At 46.1% G+C, this 19,495-nt stretch overlaps 1 protein-coding gene across 1 annotated transcript; it reads right to left on the bottom strand.

The window, feature by feature from the left end:
* Positions 1–5,684: 5,684 nt before the first annotated feature.
* Positions 5,685–19,367, bottom strand: cpsf2 (cleavage and polyadenylation specific factor 2). The gene is made up of 15 exons (XM_080536618.1): positions 19,236–19,367; positions 18,699–18,864; positions 18,369–18,528; positions 18,134–18,239; positions 17,911–18,040; positions 17,686–17,801; positions 17,328–17,515; positions 16,611–16,901; positions 14,543–14,643; positions 8,651–8,854; positions 8,341–8,493; positions 7,978–8,200; positions 7,149–7,466; positions 6,771–6,905; positions 5,685–5,903 (listed from the first exon to the last, which is right to left on the bottom strand). The coding sequence occupies exons 2-15, from the start codon at positions 18,845–18,847 to the stop codon at positions 5,811–5,813; spliced, it is 2,367 nt and encodes a 788-aa protein (XP_080392744.1). The 5' UTR covers positions 18,848–18,864; positions 19,236–19,367; the 3' UTR covers positions 5,685–5,810.
* Positions 19,368–19,495: the final 128 nt, after the last annotated feature.

Below are 19,495 nucleotides of genomic sequence, written 5' to 3'. Positions count from 1 at the left end.
CGCGTAGCTGTTTCTGGTGAAGATTCAGCAATTCCTTCAGGGAAGGAAGAGGTGATAGGAATTAGTCAGTCAATTATGTCCACACCAACTACAGAATCACAACACAACATGCAAAGCAATGTTCATGCAGTCCAATTTTCACACATAAGAATGTAATGGTAAAATGAATGGTAATAATTGTAAAAACGACAGCACATGCGATTTGAAGGCTCTGCCAGCTGTCTTTCACCCAGCGTCAGCTAGGCTAGTGGTAGCTACAGGTAGGCTAGTGGTAGTGGTAGGCTAGTGGTAGCTACAGGTAGGCTAGTGGTAGTGGTAGGCTAGTGGTAGCTGGTGGTAGCTACTGCGGTATATTCCCTGCTGTGGGTCCATCGTGGGCCATATTCGGGGCAGTGGTCGAAGAGCAGCAACAAGGAGCGGACGCACAGTAAACAGTGTGTCAGCAAAGCCCGGAGGATCATCAAAGACCCCAGCCACCCCAACCACAGCCTGTTAGACCCCAGCCACCCCAAGCACAGCCTGTTAGACATCAGCCACCCCAACCACAGTATGTTAGACCCCAGCCACCCCAACCACAGCCTGTTAGACCCCAGCCACCCCAACCACAGCCTGTTAGACATCAGCCACCCCAACCACAGCCTGTTAGACCCCAGCCCCCCCAACCACAGTCTGTTAGACCCCAGCCACCCCAACCACAGTCTGTTAGACCCCAGCCCCCCCAACCACAATCTGTTAGACCCCAGCCACCCCAACCACAGTCTGTTAGACCCCAGCCACTCCAACCACAGTCTGTTAGACCCCAGCCACCCCAACCACAGCCTGTCAGATCCCAGCCACCCCAACCACAGCCTGTTAGACCCCAGTCACCCCAACCACAGTCTGTTAGACCCCAGCCACCCCAACCACAGTCTGTTAGACCCCCGAACCACAGCCTGTTCAACCCAAGCTCCCCCCAACCACAGCCTGTTAGACCCCAGCCACCCCAACCACAGCCTGTTAGACCCCCCGAACCACAGCCTGTTAGACCCCAGCCCCCCCAACACCAGCCTGTTAGACCCCAGCCACCCCAACCACAGCCTGTTAGACCCCAGCCACCCCAACCACAGCCTGTTAGACCCCAGCCACCCCAAACACAGTCTGTTAGACCCCCGAACCACAGCCTGTTCAACCCAAGCTCCCCCCAACCACAGCCTGTTAGACCCCAGCCACCCCAACCACAGCCTGTTAGACCCCCCGAACCACAGCCTGTTAGACCCCAGCCCCCCCAACACCAGCCTGTTAGACCCCAGCCACCCCAATCACAGCCTGTTAGACCCCAGCCACCCCAACCACAGTCTGTTAGACCCCAGCCCCCCCAACACCAGCCTGTTAGACCCCAGCCTCCCCAACCACAGCCTGTTAGACCCCAGCCACCCCAACCACAGTCTGTTAGACCCCAGCTCCCCCAACACCAGCCTGTAGCCTCCCCAACCACAGCCTGTTAGACCCCAGCCACCCCAACCACAGTCTGTTAGATCCTAGCCACCCCAACCACAGCCTGTTAGACCCCAGCCACCCCAACCACAGCCTGTTAGACCCCAGCCACCCCAACCACAGCATGTTAGACCCCAGCCCCCCCCCATCCACAGCCTGTTAGATCCCAGCCCCCCCAACCACAGTCTGTTCAAACTGATGCCGTCCAAAAGACAAAGCGTCTTCCGGAGCCTCAAGGCCAAAACTCAGAGGCTAACCAACAGCTACAGCTGGTAGGGTTGCGTGACGTCCAGGTGTACTGTATAGGGGTGTATTCAACAATTCCTTCAGGGAGGGAAGAGGTGATAGGAACAGCTGTCTCAGTCAATTATGTCCATGCCAACTGCAGAATCACACACAACGTGCAAAGCAAAGGATTTTCACACAAGAATGTAAAAGTAAAATGAATGGTAATCATTGTAAAAACAACAACAGCAGGCAGTTTGAAGGTACTCATGAATAAGGCAGGATAGTAAAGAACAAGACATGCTGATACGTAAATAATATAATAGACATCCTATGAGGCAGAATGTCAGTCTCCAGTAGCAACGAGTCATTCTTACTGAAGTTGAGTGAATCTCTGGTCTCATGGCTGCTTTAAGGGTGACATCAGGCGTGTCAAATCAGATAACCCTCATTCACACTGAGTACCGCATGGAAAGAGCAGGACAGCCAGGTTTGTATTCTGCTGACTGTAGCTCTAACTACATGAAGGTGTGTAAGTGCTGTATTGCTATGGGGCTACGGTGTGGTCCTCTGTGGCTCAGTTGGAGGAGCATGGTGCTAACAATGCTGAGGTTGGGGAGTTCAACTCCCGCTGGGACCATATATACTGAAAAATGTAGGCCCTCGCTCCAATGTAAGTCGCTTTCGATAAAAGTGTCAGCTAAAATGGCGTCTATTACAGTAATACAGCCTCCACACCCAGGTACAGCCATCCTTCCCTGTTGCCTCAGGTAATAGAGAACAACTGCTCGGGTTGGCGTTCATCCTGACGGGTTCTGCTGTTGTTTGTCTATCTTCTGGCATGCACAACAGGCCCCCGTGATCCATGGGTAAATATCCCAGTCACACACAGAAGATCAGTGAATCATCAACAGCTCTATCACAGAAGCCAGCCAGTCGTCCATAAAATGCACATAACAAAAACACCCATTGTCTAATCACAAAAGGCAACATGGCAGCTGCAAGCGTTATTGGCTGGAGGATAATCTGGCAGCGAGCGAAGTGTCTTTGTGGATTTGTTGCTCATAGAGATGCCTGCATTGTGGGGCCAGTGTGAAGAGCAGGTTGCATAAGAGGATCACCTCAGTAATGGTGTAATTCAGAAGAGGACGCTCACTGCCTCGATCTAGCCCCTGTCTTCTTACGAGTGGGTGGGCATCACTGGCTCCCTTAGTGAGGCCATTACCACCGGAAAAACGCTGGCACGGGGGGATTACCCAATCCCATGCAATAGGAATTAGGATAAGAGAGGAAGAGACACAGAGAGAGAGAGAGAGAGAGAGAGAGAGAGAGAGAGAGAGAGAGAGAGAGAGAGAGACACAGAGAGAGAGAGAGAGAGAGAGAGAGAGAGAGAGAGAGAGAGAGAGAGAGAGAGAGAGAGAGAGAGAGAGAGAGAGAGAGAGAGACACACACACAGAGAGAGAGAGACAAAGGGCCAGGGGTAGAGAAAGAGAGAGAAGGGGGTAGAGAAAGAGAGAGAAAGGGATAGAGAAAGAGTGAAACAACAAGAGAGAGAGAATGGGGGAGCTGGTCTGCATAGAAAAAGGAGAGACACAAGGCATAAAACATATTCCTCCTCCGTCCTGCTACCCACCCATGCAGGGATGTTTCCACACACCCACACAGAACAGCTCATACCTTCTGGAGCCCACTCAACAAAAAGCTGGAAATTGTAGTGTTTTATGTGTGTGTGCCATATGCTGTGTTCTTCTTGTGTTTCTTGGAAAACCCGTCCTATTTTTAAGTGATTTAATTGATGTCATAGTGACTAAGTGGTGTAAGAAGAGAGGCCACCAGGAATATTCTAGGAGGATTAGATTTAATTCATTCATCCTCTCCAGTCCGCTGCAGTGAACGCAATATGCATATCCTGTCCAAGATGATCCTGTGGAGTGCAAGAGTTGTCTTAACCCTATTCCGATTCTGATATGTGTTCAGGTGGATCGTTGCTCATAGGGTCTCTTGATTCAAGTATTTAGCTTGACCTGACAGATGCACCGGGGCACTTGTTGAGCAGAGAGCAGGTGTGTTCCTGTCCTCCAGGGGGCAGAGTGGAGCCCCTAGTGCCCTGGGTCGACTCAGTCCCATGGCCAGGCTTAGCTGCTTGTTACATTAAAAACAGGGGCTTCTGTGACAGAGTCAGCATTATGAAAGCTAAGAGGATTAGCTGATGGACATTTCTGGCGTTCCCGGTCAATTATCGAAATGAAAAGCGGTGACTGGGCAGGGCTGGCAAGAGCTGTGAGCTCAGAGGAGTCACTCACTCTGTCTCTATCTCTCTCTTTATCTGTCTCTCTGTCTCTCTCTCTCACACACACACACACACACACACACACGAGAGAGAGAGAGAGAGAGAGAGAGAGAGAGAGAGAGAGAGAGGTTATGGAAGTTCAGTTAGAAAAAATAAATAATGGCATCACTGGTGTATTTTTACCATAGAAGTTTGTTGTGTGTGCCATGGATTAAAAAAAAGGGCATTTAAATTTTAATGTTTCTAAAGTGCAAAACTGTATGTTATGCAACTGTGTAAAAAGCGGCCCTGTGCGTCAGTCACCCATCCGTGCTCATGCTTAACTCTCCTCCATCCATGTGCATGATCACCACTCTGCCTGCCGTTCCCCCCTGGCGGAACTACATGTATGTGTCCACCGCGCTCTGTGACTGGCTGCGGGGCTGTAGGGGCGTAGCCTGCGTGACCGAGGCTGACGTCACTAAGTGTGTGTGTGTGTGTGGGGGGGGGGGCTTTGTTTTGGGTCTAGCCAAAGCATTGACATTCCACAGCTGCCCATGTGGAGAGCCCACCCCGGGGAATCTACACCGCCGATGTAATCAGCCACCAATGACACACCGCTGAGCAGACAGCGACCCCACCCCTCCCTCCCTCCCGCCGTCAGTCACTCGCAATCACTATCACTCACACCCCCTCAGCAGTCCAACAGTTTTCTGACACAATAATCCTATTTCACATGGATTACATTGACTTTACGTTTGCGTGTATATATACATATATATATATATATATATATATATATATATATATCAGTGTTTCCCGAAGAAGATAACACGACAAGCCAATGAATCAGTTTAAAAATCATATTTTTTTTCTCTCTCTCAAAAACAGAAGACAGGCTACAATTCTTTTTTGCCACGAGATAAAGTTATCTGAAATATACGAAGAATTAATCCTAGCTCATTATTTACACGAGTGACAGAATTATGTTAAATCCCAGATATCACTCTAGGGACAATGTCATCTCAACCCTGAATTAGAGATACTGGTGCGTGAACAGATTTGATATGGATACAGAGGCTGGGAGGAAGCAGATGAAAAATGTCTCCATCTGGTGTTCGCACGTCCTCGGCGAGTCAATTTAGCACTTTAATGCTGTACAGTACAACCAAGCCTCCGCAACACCACACACTGTACACACACACTCCTCCTCCCACCACCCAGACACGTATCCATAGTGAAAACAATCATCATTCACAACAATGACATCAGAATCGTTTAATTTTGTTTATACGACATACAAAAATAACTAAACATTCCAGCGTATACAGGGAAGGTATGGACACGTTGTGTGTGAGGTTTCTCCGCTCCAGATCTGAGCTGGGATTGGAGGGGAGAAAGACCCTAAGGGTTCACACAGAGGTCACCCCGGGAGAGCATCTGCCTCGCACTGCAGGAAGGAGAAATAAACACTAAACAGAAAACATATTTTTGTTTTATCAACAACTACGGTTTGAAATGAAACAGCTGGAGACGCCTGAGGGGCTTGTTCAGGTAGCCTGTGTAGCTCTGTAGTCCTGTGGGTAAAGTCCTCCAAACGCAAATGTCTCTGTGTAATGGCCTGCTGTAAACGTTCTGCTGCTCCTCCCATACAACAGCTTCTGCTCCTCCTCCTTCTGCTCCTCCGATACAACAGCGTGCTGCTGCTCCTCCTCCTCCTCCTCCTCCTATAGAACAGCGTACTACTCCTCTCCCTCCTCCTCCGATACAACAGCGTGCTGCTGCTGCTCCTCCTCCTCCTCCTCCTATAGAACAGCTTCTGCTCCTCCTCCTACTGCTCCTCCTATACAACAGCGTACTGCTGATACAGCAGTTCTCGGATCTTATAGTAGTCATCACACAGGCAGCCCTCCAGACCGATGCGCCCCGCCTCCGTCTGTGTAGGGAGAAGGACACAAAACCATTAAAAAATGTTTTAAATGTTCCTGTTCCGGAGCTTGACTTGCACACAGACAGACATAGCAACAGAAGACGGATTGGTACAGACAGACGTGTGTGTACTTATATTATATTCTGACTAAGCTCTTTTTGTCCCCATATATTTATAGATCTTATCATACCTCCGCAGTGTACTGTGCATACACACTGCGTGTAATGTTTTAAAAAAGTAAGACCATTTCAGATTCGCAGAGTCATCGCTCTTTGGCAAGATAGTCTTTGCAAATAGGAAATAATCATTGATAAAATTGCCTATATAAATACAATTACATATAATATATTATTAAATACATGAATAAACAAGCGATAGGATTTTTATTTTTTTCAGCTTGTGCTGAAAATATGCCACTGCATGCAGGGGTTTGTGGGTACTTTATATATGTCTTTATATTTTATTATGTCTTATGTTTACTGTGTAAACTGCTTCTTGATTTATCAATGTTTATTGTTAACTGTTGTTGAATAATCTGTATGTCTCGACGACATTGGAAATGAGGGTGACCTCAATTGTCCTTTCGAGAATAAATAAAGGTTTGAAATTAAATGAAAAGGATGCTAGCTGCTCGCTGCGCTGTGGGGAAGGATGCTAGCTGCGCTTTGGCGGAGGATGCTAGCTGCTAGCTGCGCTTTGGGGGAGGATGCTAGGTGCTAGCTGCGCTTTGGGGGAGGATGCTAGCTGCTAGCTGCGCTGAGGGGAAGGACGCTAGCTGCTAGCTGCGCTGTGGGGAAGGAAGGATGCTAGCTGCTAGCTGTGCTGTGGGGAAGGATGCTAGCTGCTAGCTGCGCTGTGGGGAAGGTCACTCACCCTGCGGACGGCCACCATGTTGTTGCACACCAGCACTCCTCCCACGAACTCTGCCTGGATGCCCTCTCTCAGCAGCACCTGCTTGAAGTCTGACAGCCGCGGCTCGTTGATGAACACAGACTGGTGGCCCGGGATCTGGGGGGGGGAGGGGGCAGGGAGGGTAAGGGTTAAAAACCACTACAGTACAGTACACTACTATACGTCTGACCTCAGGTCAGGTTGACTCCTCTGTTCCTGCCTCAGGCTAGCTAGCGTTCCTGCCCATTCTGCTCCTCTGTGTTGCTGCCCCCCCCCCCGCCCCTCTCTTTTTCTCTGTACTGGAGATTTTTTATTATTATTCTCTCTCTCTCTCTCTCCCTCCCTCCCCCCCTCCCTCACCTCGTGAGAGGGCAGGGGCTCCAGGGTGGGGATGACGTCGCTCTCCTCTGACGGCTCCCTCAGGTCCTCCCCGAACAGCGTCTTCATGGCGCGCTGCTGGGCCACGGCGCTGGGGTCCACAGCCACGGCCCCGGGGTCGGGGGTCACCTCCATGCACAGCTCCCCGTCCTCCGCCTCCTCCTTCAGGCCCTCCTCCGCCAGCACGCCCGTGTCCACCTTCACCACGCGCATGTCCAGCACGCCGTCGATCCACGCCAGCTCCGTGTCCTTGGCCTTGCAGAACTGCAGCGAGCTCACCAGGGAGTCTTTCAACCGCACCTGAGACAACGGAGGGTTAAAACAAACACCACAGTGTCATGATTGACCGTGCGACCAGCGGCTAAACACAGACGCAGTTACCTGCGATCTCTCGGGAAGAGCAGCACTTGAATACAGTTGCAGTAACTACACTTTTATCTATATCTTTTTATTCATTTTCTTATTATGATGTTAAATGTCTAGCTATTTTTTTTCTATATATATATATATATTAGCTGCTAGAAATATTTTTTTCTGTATAAAAAAATACAGAAAAAGTAGGATAGTAAGAAAATAAATGGCAAGAATAGAAATTGCCCCTGTTGTATGAAATGTGCTATACAAATAAACTTGCCTTGCCTTGACCCTGCTCAACATTTGAATGACTATACAGTATAAACTAAAAAACTATAAACACATGTATCGCTTCAATGCATTAACATGGATTTAACAATAATGCCTTCATTGCATTAACAGTCAGCAACAACAACAGTAGATGGCGTGAGACAGGAACAGGATGGACACAGCGGACCTGGTAGATGTGTGTTTCACTGGTGGCGTCCACGGTCTCCTGCAGCTTGGGCGTGTAGATCTTGATGTCCTTGGTGAAGGCCTTGCAGGACTCGGCCAGGTCCAGACTGGCCTCCGGGGGCCCGTGGACGATCACCAGCTGCCTGGGCTTCATCTGGTTGATGATCTTCTTGATGGAGTCTCCGTCAGAGCGGCCCTCGTAGTCGATGTACGTCACTCTGGCTCTACAACAGGGGGGGGGGGGGAGAGAGGGGGGAAGAGAAGCGTGAGTGGGTTTTCAAATTGTGCGACATTGAGTGACGTCCACAGACGTAATTCTTTTTCAGTGAAGCTGTCTTGCTTTGAGGCGGCAGAGGCGGCTCACTTGATCTCGATGTTCTCTGTGGAGGAGGTGCACTTGGTGGGGACGACCGAGAGGTCTTGGTCCATGGGTTCATCCCCGTTCGCCATCCCTGACTCCAGCTTGTTTTTCTCCTCCTCTGTGGCTTGCAGCTCGGGAACCAAGAAATCCTCTGGCCTAGAAACAAGTCATCCATGCAGACGTAAGTGAACAACGGCAAAAAATACAAAAACGCATAACTACCTTTTCTGTCTTTTTAAAATAGAGGTGACGGTTTCTTTGTATTACAGAGGTTAAAAAGTATGACTGTGTACAGATGGGCAGATGACAGAACCTGATAATCTCTCCATATTCGTCCCATTTTATCCTCTCCTCGTGGGTGGGGAACATGGGGTAAGACTTCTTGGCCTGTTTGAAGAAGCCGCCCTTGCGCGCGCCCTCCCCCTTCATCATCAGGTCGTGGTGTTTGGTTTTCACCACCGCGGGGATCTCCAGGTCATCCTCCATGTCACTCTCGTCACTAGAGTCTACATCCACCCTGGAATAACACAGAAGCACATTCGTCTTACACATACCTCACTGTACATCCCTACCTCACAGTATAAAGCCCATAACTGTATATAGCCCATAACTGTATATTGCCCATAACTGTATATAGCCCATAACTGCATATTGCCCATAACTGCATATTGCCCATAACTGCATATTGCCCATAACTGTATATAGCCCATAACTGTATGTAGCCCATAACTGTATAGCCCATGACTGTATATAGGCCATAACTGCATATTGCCCACAACTGTATATAGCCCATAACTGCATATTGCCCATAACTGTATATACCTCTAAACCAGGGGTCGGCAACCTATGGCACGCGTGCCAGCAGTGGCACGCGACAGCTTAAACAGTGGCACGCGACAGCTAATCAATAAGTGAATGGGAGAATGTTTTTTAATTTTTTTATGTTGGCCGCGTTCGTAAATTCGCGCACACTGGGTTCAATGTCACAATGGGACCAAGTAATTTGATTGGACTAGAGGCAGTCTCAGGGATGCTCCGGCGCTCTCAGGGCGAATTTACGAATGCAGCCCTAGTCTCTCATCCACTCCATGAGAGCCGTATTCTGGCGCCAATTTTCAAAGTAAAATTCTGAATTCGATTCGATACTTGTATCAATATAACTCAAGTCGTTCAAGGATGAAGCAGACAAGGCCGAATCAATAAGACGTGCTGTGTCAAGGTATGGGAAGCAGGCCAGCACCTTTAAAGCATTTGCCACTGCTAAAAATCACGCAACTGAAGCAAGCTTTCGCATTGCTCATTGCATTGCGAAACGTGGAAAGCCATTCACTGATGGAGAATATTAAGGAGGCTTTCCTCTGTAGCTCAGATGTTTTGTTTGAAGGCTTATCAAACAAAGACACAATAAAATCAAGAATAAAAGACATCCCAGTGTCAGCCAGAAGTGTGGAACGAAGAATAGGAGAAATGGCAGAAAACGTGAAAGCGCAGCAGACCGCTGGTTTGAAAGATGCGACGGTGTTTAGCCTCGCACTTGATGAGAGCGAAGATGTGAATGACATGCCACGTCTGGCTGTCATAGCAAGATACTGTGATTCTGCTGTAAGGGAGGAGCTCTGCTGCCTAAAACCAATGCCAGAAACAACAAAAGGTGAGGACATCGCTAAAGTTCTTATCGAGCATTTTGTGGAGCGAGGGATTGATATTAGCAGGATTTTTGAAGTGACAACAGATGGTGCCCCTGCCATGGTCGGGAAACAGAGGGGAGCGGTTGCATTAATTGTGTGCAACTTAAAGTGACCAAGTACCACCCCCAGATAATGGAGTTGAGCAAAGGAAAACAGGGCCAGGGATCACATTGATTGTTAGGACTGTTTACATGGCTTTGCATATATAGCTCTTTGCAACCCAAAAAAAATATATGTTTGTTGTGGTTGGAATAAAAGAATAACATGTAAGTAACAACCAAATAATTATATAAATATTAATTATAATTCATACAAGTAAGACCCTTGTATAATCACCCTCCAGTTAGGCCTACTTATTAAAATGATAACCATAGGGAGCGCAGTTAGCAACTTTGGTAGAAATTGAGCGCTCCAATTTGCACAAAGTTTAGTTGTCTTAGATCAGGGGTGCTCACACTTTTTGGAACCAAGATCTACTTTTCAAGTAGCCAGTCTGCCAAGATCTACCAGTCTAGTTTCAACATCGCAAACGTACATGCACGTACTACAAACACACACACACACACACACACACACACACACACACACACACACACACACACACACACACAGTTCCCAGCCTGCATAGTAAACTCACAATACACTTTCCCTCTCTCTGTCACACAGCCACAGGAGAAGACCATCACAAACCCTCCCTCTTTGCTATTCTCGCTCACACACACACACACACACACACACACACACACACACACACACACACACACACACACACACACACACACACACACACACACATTTGCCAGTCTGCATAGGGAGCCATAGCACAAACCCTCCCTCTCTCTCTCTCACTCTCTTACACACACACACACACACACACACACACACACACACACACACACACACACACACACACACACACACACACACACACACACACACACTCACTTTCTCTCACTCACACACTGACAGCCAGTCTGCAGTACCATAGCCAACTACTGATCCAACAAACAGAAAAGTAAACCAGATACAAAACAGGTAGTTCCCTAGTTTGAAAGGAGGAAATAAATGCATTTCTCTACCTTAGTGGGAGACCTGGCACTGGGAGGAGGCAGCTAGTTTCTAATAGTCAGGGCTGTAGGAGCTGGTTGCAAGGTGTCATCAGCCACTGTGGATCTGTCATCGAAAAGGCAATCTGCAGCCTTGAGAAACTTTTTTCACAATTTCGCCGTCTTTGAATGACTTCTTGTGTTTAACAAGAACGTGACTGACGCGATAAGAAGCTATCGTTGCAGCCGTACGTTTTCGCTCTTTTGCCACATTTCCCTTCTCCGAAATAGCCATCGTAGATTTGCTGATCAGACAGACGCATTTCCAATATCACATCGTGTAAAAAAGTCCTCCTCCCATTCTGGATGGAAGTTATACGTTATTGGTTTCTTACTTGGTCCAGCTTCCCCACTAATTTGTATAGCCATTATTTAGTATTATATAGTAAATAGTAGAAATTGGAAGGCTAACTAGGTAATTAGTCTCGCCGGTATTTTGTATTTTGTAGTTGGTGCTGTTGACTGCGCATGCGTGGTGAACCGCGTGTTAGGTGTAGGTGAAAAGATCAGATCTCAGACTGGCTTACCTGTACGTCAATCAAGTGGCAAAAGCCATAGTGAGGATGGATGATAGGCGAACCTTTTTTTTCTTTTTCGTTTTTTTTTTCTTCTTTTTTTCCCGTTTTGTTCAATGCCATGCGATCTACCCATACTACCTTTGCGATCGACCGGTCGATCGCGATCGACGTATTGGGCACCCCTGTCTTAGATGTTATGTTGGTAATTTTGTTCAAGTTTCAGTTAGTTAAATTTGTAGGTTTATTTAGCATACACGGCTTTGCATACATAGCTCTTTGCTGAAAATTGTTGTTCATGTTGTGGAATAAAATTGCAGATCTGTTGGTCTGTTTGGTTTGGTTTGATGTCGAGTCATAATTAATGTTGATATTGTGGTTGGCACACTGACTAACAAGAACATTTAAAAATGGCACTTCATATCAAAAAGGTTGCCTACCCCTGCTCTAAACTATACTGATGTTTACAATACTACCTCTGCACATACTGTATATTGCATAGTAACCTATCACTACCATTCTTGTTCTATTTATGTTGTGCCCTTATATCACTATTTGCACTTCTGATTGGATGCTAAACTGCATTTCATTGTATTGTACTTGTACTCTGCAATGACAATAAAGTTGAATCTAATCTAATCTAATCTAATCTAATCAAATCATTCTCTAGCGATGTTTATTCTTCCCATGGAAAAACATCTATGTTCCTGGAGAGACGCATAGACATTATAGACTGATGACAATACTCTCTACTACTATACCTGGTATACAATCAGGGCTTGACATTAAGCTTTTTCAGGTACTTGTCCTTCGGACAAGTGAACTTATCTTTTACTTGTCCTAGAGCTCAAGTTACTTGTTCAAATCCAAAGATTTAGAAAAAGCAATAATATGAATAATAATATATTATACTCTCACCGGCCACTTCATTAGGTACACCTTTTCAACTGCTTGTTAACGCAAATATCTAATCAGCCAATCATGTGGCAGCAACTCAATGCATTTAGGCATGTAGACATGGTCAAGACGATCTGCTGAAGTTCAAACCAGCATCAGAAAGGGAAATAAAGGTGATTTAAGTGACTTTGAACCTGGCATGGTTGTTGGTGCCAGACGGGCTGTTGCGTGATATTATAGTGTCAATATGGACCAAAATCTCTGAGGAATGTTTCCAGCACCTTGTTGAATCTATGCCACGAAGAATTAAGGCAGTTCTGAAGGCAAAAGAGGGGGTCCAACCCCAAGGTGTGCCTAATGAAGTGGCCAGTGAGTGTATGTCAGTGGAGGCTGGTGACTTCCAGAATTGAGGAGGCCAATTTTTTTTCCGCTTGCTCGCTTCACTCGCGATGGAATGTTCCCTGTTCTTCTTATCTGTCTTTGTTAAAAATTATTAATTTGTGTTTGGCGGTACTGAAGGGATTGGGACACTCTCAGGATGGTGGATGAAGCAGCTTTTATTGCCTGCACAATGGGTCATCAAATAAACAAAACAATTGGCATGAATCTCTGGTCCGCCTGCAGCAGCTATTGTTCCTTCTGCTCAGGCTCACAACATTCACCACAACATACTACATACAATCAATGACATGTCAAAAGCACTCAAACACTATGTCAATCAGACACACAACATACAATTCAGAACAATACTTCATCCATTTCTAATATTTATCCTGCAGAACAGCACTCATACGCGTGTGGCGGAAAAAGATACTACACGGAGGCCAGGCCTCCTGTGCCCACCCATTTTCAGTGATTTGGCCAATCACATATTGCCATGAAAAAAATTGCATTACATTGACTTCTATGAGAAACCACTTTCCGACAGGAGGCCTGGCCTCCGTGTAGTACCTTTTTCCGCCACACGCGTGTATGAGTGCTGTTCTGCAGGATAAATATTAGAAATGGATGAAGTATTGTTCTGAATTGTATGTTGTGTGTCTGATAAAAAATATAATTATTGCTTTTTTAAATCTCTCTCTCTTCTCTCAAATTATTGGGGAGGCCAGGCCTCCTCCACCTCTATGGAGGAGCCTCCACTGGTGTATGTGTATGCAAATAACACATTTGACTACTATTGATTTGATAATGATGTATCCTTAATTTTCAAATGTATTCAATATTTTGTAATTATTTAAAAACGTAACCCCTAACCCTTTTAGATTAAGATTGGCCAAAAAAGGGATGAATATCTAGGAATATTTACAAAAAATGTTTGTAACTATAGTCTCTCCCCAATGGAAGCAATCTTATTTGCTAGCTTTTGGATAGTAGCCTATCCTATATTCAAATTAAGAAATCTATAATTAGTGTCATTCTGAAGTTCGTATTGCGATGTGCTGGTCTAAAAACTTCAAACCTAAAATATACGATCGCATCGAACTACATGAAGTGGCATTGAGGAGAAGCGAATACGCGTTCACGTGACAGGAGACCCACAACACTATGGCTGCGTTCGTAAATTCGCTCTGGAATCTGATCAGCACTCATGGAATGCCTTTTGTCCAATCACGTCTTTATGACGTTGAACGCAGTGTGTGACTGAACTAGCGAGAATGAGGCGCGGCATCGCTTTGCTTGCTATTTTTTTTTACTATTCAGATCGGAAGGAGGAATTCATGTTTGCAGATATTAATACATATTGATTTCTTTTTTGGTTTTGACTTGTCCATCGGACAACTGCAGGAGGAAGTCCACTTGTCCGAACATAAAATGTACTTGTCCCGGACAAGCGGACAAGCCTTAATGTTGAGCCCTGATACAATACTCTCTACTACTATATCTGGTATACAATAACTCTACTACTATAACTGGTATACAATAACTCTACTACTATATCTGGTAAGAAAATTCACCTGTAAATATAATTGTCCCACCAAAAATTGAAACAGTGACTCACTCTTTTGCTTGTTCAAGTTTTTTGGCAGCTTCTTTCTTCACTTTGTCTTTCTCGAGGTATTCTTCTAGTTCCCGGCCCTCAAGCTTCACCCGTTTCCTGATCTGATGTCAACAAAGAAAGAAAATGGTGTGAAAGCTAAAACGACCAATGTCTGTTTCCACACTGGGAACTGACAGTGAGACAGGATACCCCCAGGACACACACGTACCCCCAAGACACACACATACCCCCAGGACACACACACATACACCCAGGACATACACACACACACCCAGGACACACACACACACATACATACACCCAGGACGGACACACACATACACCCAGGACACACACACACACACACACACCCAGGACACACACATACACCCAGGACACACACACACCCAGGACACACACACATACACCCAGGACACACACACACACACGGGACTCACATACACACCAAGGACACACACACACGCACACACCCACCAAGGACACCCACACACACACACACACACACACACACACACACACACACACACACACACACACACTAGGGATGGACGGTTTCCAATTATTGAAACCGAAAAACCGTCAAAGACTAAAACCGCGGTTTTCCGGTAAAAAAAAAAAAAAAAAAAAAAAAAAAAGGAGAGACAATTTCAAATAATTGAGCCCTACTGCTACAATACACTCATGTCGAACACCATTAAAACACCGTAAGCACAGTCGCAACACATTTAGGCTACTTAGTTTCACAAATATAAGTGGAAAGGCAGACTTTTGTAAGCTACACCATACATGAAAACACATGAACTCTTAACACACCAGCTCCGCTGATCCAGGGTGCACGCCTGCACGGAAGATCATCTCTTGGAACAGCGTCTTCATTGAATGAACTGCTTTCTCAATATCTTGGTTCTTAGACAAAGTTTCAGCTGCTGCTCAATGTATTTAAATATTTGAATACTGCTCAATAATCACTGAAATATTAGACTTAGAATTATGCAGTGAACATACAGCTTTTCATAAAAACCACATGCCGCGAGACTGACTCGTCCTGAACTGTCGTAAGTCAATCAACAAAGAATGCCCCATCAAAATAAAAGTGCCCATGGTAGAGCTGTCAAAATAGAGCTTTCAAAATAAATGTACTAGAGATAAATACAGAACTACCTTTGCGTCACTAAGTGACCGCGTATCTTCTGAGACATGCGTTCTGTCATCACTTTCAGTAGCGCCTTCACACACAGTGGTGCTGTGCACAAACACTCTTGATCCGTATAGCTCTTGTTTTATTATATTGTGGTTTAGTAAATACTGCACTTGGAGTTACATTCAATGCATGATTTGTGCTATAGAACATAAATAAAGTTTGATTGATTGATTGATATCAAATCAAATCACATTTTATTTCTATAGCGCATTTCTCACAAAAGTGACCCAATGCGCTTTACAGAGAGCAGCGAAAATGATCTTATTAAATGTAAGCGAGTAATTGTAAAAAACCTTTCCTATCTACCAATAACTGAAGGCAAATATCTTTCCCATAGAGTGATTCGTTACCCTTAAATATAATCCCAATTAGATATTAATCCTCAGTTATTCTTCACAACTGACCAAACCTCTCACTCATTGCGTGGCAGATTCAGACTGTATCATTGTTATTTTCACACACGACAAACATGTGACATGTTCCAGTTTTATTCTTTGAACAACATAGGAAAAAAAAAAGAAAAAAAAAAAAAAAAAGAAATCCGGTTTCAGACGGTTTTGATAAAAAACCGTTTCTATTTTTATAAACCCCGGTTTTCGGTTTAACCGAAAAACCGTCCATCCCTAACACACACACACACACACAGTGACACCAACGACACAAACACACACACACACCCACTCAGGACACACACACACACACACACACACACACACACACACACCCAGGGGACACACACATACACCCATGGAACACACTGCTGCATGAAAACAGATACACCCGAAAACACCACCACCACCACCACCGCCACTGTGATCCAACACCCAGGCCACTCTCTCTCTCTCTCTCTCTTCCCCAGACCCTCACCTCCAGATCCAGCATCTTCTCCCCAGGGTTGTCGATGAGGTAGCGGGCGAGGGTCCCAGGCGTGGTGCGGTACGTCAGGATGACAGAGTTCTTGGCGTCCTGGCACCACTGGATGAAGAGCTCCCGGGAGAAGCCTGACTCCAGGTCCGGCTGGCTGCACAGCACCACCTTGGGACTGGGGACCCGTGCCAGGTCCGCCAGGCTGTGGCACAGGGACAGGTGGCGGAACTGGAAGGGGTTGTTCCTCTTGTCCTCGAAGCACCTCATGAGCTTGTCGCTCATCCACTCCACCTACGGTCGAACATTCCAGTCACTACCATAACACTGACAGAGTGATGTGACATTGGATGAAAATTACAGGGTTCCCACACCTTCTGAAACATCAAATTCAAGCACCTTTCAAGCACTCAATTCCGTCAAATTCAAGGACCCAACACGGCATAGTTTGAGACAGAACTAGTTGACGAGCTAAGTAAAAAAAAATTTTTAAATCTTTTTTGAGAGAGGGGAATTCAAGCACTTTCAATGTCCCATGTCTATTTTCCAAAACTTTGGAACTTGATTTATTTTTCTACAATTTTCAAGGATTTCAAGGACCCGAGGGAACCCTGTAATCAGCACTAACGTGAACTCATCTCTGAACGGTAAGTAAGTGTGCTGGAGATAATGTGCATATAGGATCGAATCAATGAATCAAAGTCTGGTTGAGACTCAAACCTGCGACTTGGAGAACTCCACCACGTTGTAGCTGACGTTGTTGAGCAGGGCGAGCGAGTAGACTCCGAGTCCCGCGTCTTTCGTCCTCCAGATCTGATCCAGCAGCTGCGCCAGCTCCAGCACGCGCCCGGCCGTATCCACGGCGATGAGGACGTTGCCGTCGCCGCGGAGCGTCTCCATCACGTTGGCTTAGGGGAGGAAATGTTTAAAATCACACAAACAGTTTTTTCGCATTCAAGACATACTGTAGGTCTCTCTCTCTCGCTCGCTCTCTCTCTCTCGCTCGCTCTCTCTCTCTCTCTCGCTCGCTCTCTCTCTCTCCCCCTCCAGTGAGTGAGAGAGGAGTCGACCAACTTACTGAGGAGCTGCTCGTCCCGCTGTTTACGGCGCGGCTGCACGTACGTGGCGTTGAACGAGTCTGTGATCAGCAGAGAGGGACGGCTCACCATCTCCAGAGTACACCCGTTCAGATGGCTGGGGGAGAAACAGCAAAACTATGTATGAGAGGACATGACATGAATATTCAACCGTATGAAAAATGCATGAAGGTAACTCAGCGATTCAGTCTTTTTCTGCTCCTCACATCTCTCTCTTGTGGTTGAAGTCCACCGCGTAAACTATCTCCTCCTCCCCATCCTTCACTATCTTCCAGATGGTCCCTCCGATCATGTGACCAGCGGGAAGAGGAGTGATGGACAGGCCGTGTCCTTTGCCTGACAGTTGGGAAAGGTGAATTAGACCAGTGATTCAGCTATGACAGACAGATTGTAACGCACGGGTTAAAAGAGAAGCTTTAGATTGTTTACCTTTTAGATTCACAATCTGTGAGTACTTTAACTGTTGGATTTTGTCGAAAGCAGTGTCCACGTCATCCAGGGTGAACAAGTTGAAGTCCTCACTGTTGTTGCGTGACTAACGAAACACACATCCCATTAATGACAATGTTTTTTTAATGCATAAAAAACAACAACATTCAATCCTAAACTGTGCAGTATGTAGTCCTGTATGTACGGTAATGCATCCCACATACCCCTGCCTCACCTGATATAGGTCATACATGAACATCTGACCCATCTTGTAAACTGGGATAGTTGCATAGATGGGGCAGTTGAGACCCAGCTTCCCCACAGCATAAGGCAGGGCTCCCAGATGCAGGGGATCAGGATGGGAGAGGAGCACAGCATCAACCTGGTGGACATACCTAAGGGTGGGAGAAGAATGTAACAACAGATCATAACACCATCTGTTTCAGTTGACTTGGCTATTGGTTGAGTTGAGTCCTTAACTAGTCTAGAATGATACTAAAAAGATAACCAACAGATGGTTAGATGATGGTAGATAGATGATGATGATGATGATGATGTGTTGTACCTTTTCATGGCATCTATGATGTCCATGGAGAAGCTCTCATCCCAGCCACAGTCCAGGAGGAAGCGGAACTCGTCCACCTGCAGCAGGTAGCAGAGGGCAGACTCCTCCTGCACCCCGGACACGGCTGTCAGCTTGATAATAGACGTCATCCTCCTCAGCTATCAACCTGCAGGTGACCAGAGTCAAACAGAAGAACCGTGGCAACATTATGAACAAGGAGAAGAAATACCGGACTCTAAATAACTTCTTCATAGACCAAAATGGCTATTGACAAAAAGTTATGAATGCATCGAATCTATTGAAGATACCCAGTTTGTCTACCCAAATTTGATACCCAGCTATAATACAACAGAGCTTGTAGAAAGGAACACACAACATTCAGACCATCTAAAGACCATTCATTCATTCAGACCATCTGCTAGATGTCCAGCTATTGTTAGCGAGCTGCTAGTGCGCTGCTGCCTACATAGCTAGTTAGCTAACAGTAGCAGATGAATTAAAAGTGGCTTTTGGGCGATAAATTGATGAGTCACATACCATCAAATTCTATATAAGTTTAAACGTTTGCAATAAGGTGAATAGTCTCGCTATCATCATGGTGTTAGGACATTTTCAGATGCGATTGTTTCCCAAGACCCTCTGAACCCACACTCTGACCAGGCGCACATGTGACGTCAGCCAAGCGCTGAATGATGACGCTCAAGGTGAAAGGTCACTGGTTGATACCATGAATATGATGTTAACGGTGGCGTTCGAAATGAAAGAGGCTGTTACAGTATTGGATCAAACATGTACTC

The sequence above is a fragment of the Nansenia antarctica genome, assembly GCF_963989245.1.
Source record: "Nansenia antarctica genome assembly, chromosome: 1".
NCBI lineage: Eukaryota > Metazoa > Chordata > Actinopteri > Argentiniformes > Microstomatidae > Nansenia > Nansenia antarctica.
Note: the sequence above shows the minus strand (reverse complement) of the source record. Positions and strands in the feature narration are given on the sequence as shown.

Bases quoted from the DNA above. Each gene is read 5' to 3' on its own strand.
- cpsf2 (XM_080536618.1), bottom strand. From the start codon at position 18,847: ATGACGTCTATTATCAAGCTGACAGCCGTGTCCGGGGTGCAGGAGGAG. The intron at 17,802-17,910 runs GTGAGGAGCAGA...TTTCTCCCCCAG, and splicing joins TTCAACCACAAGAGAGAGAT to CCATCTGAACGGGTGTACTC. The intron at 17,516-17,685 runs GTAAGTTGGTCG...TCCTCCCCTAAG, and splicing joins GCGGGACGAGCAGCTCCTCA to CCAACGTGATGGAGACGCTC.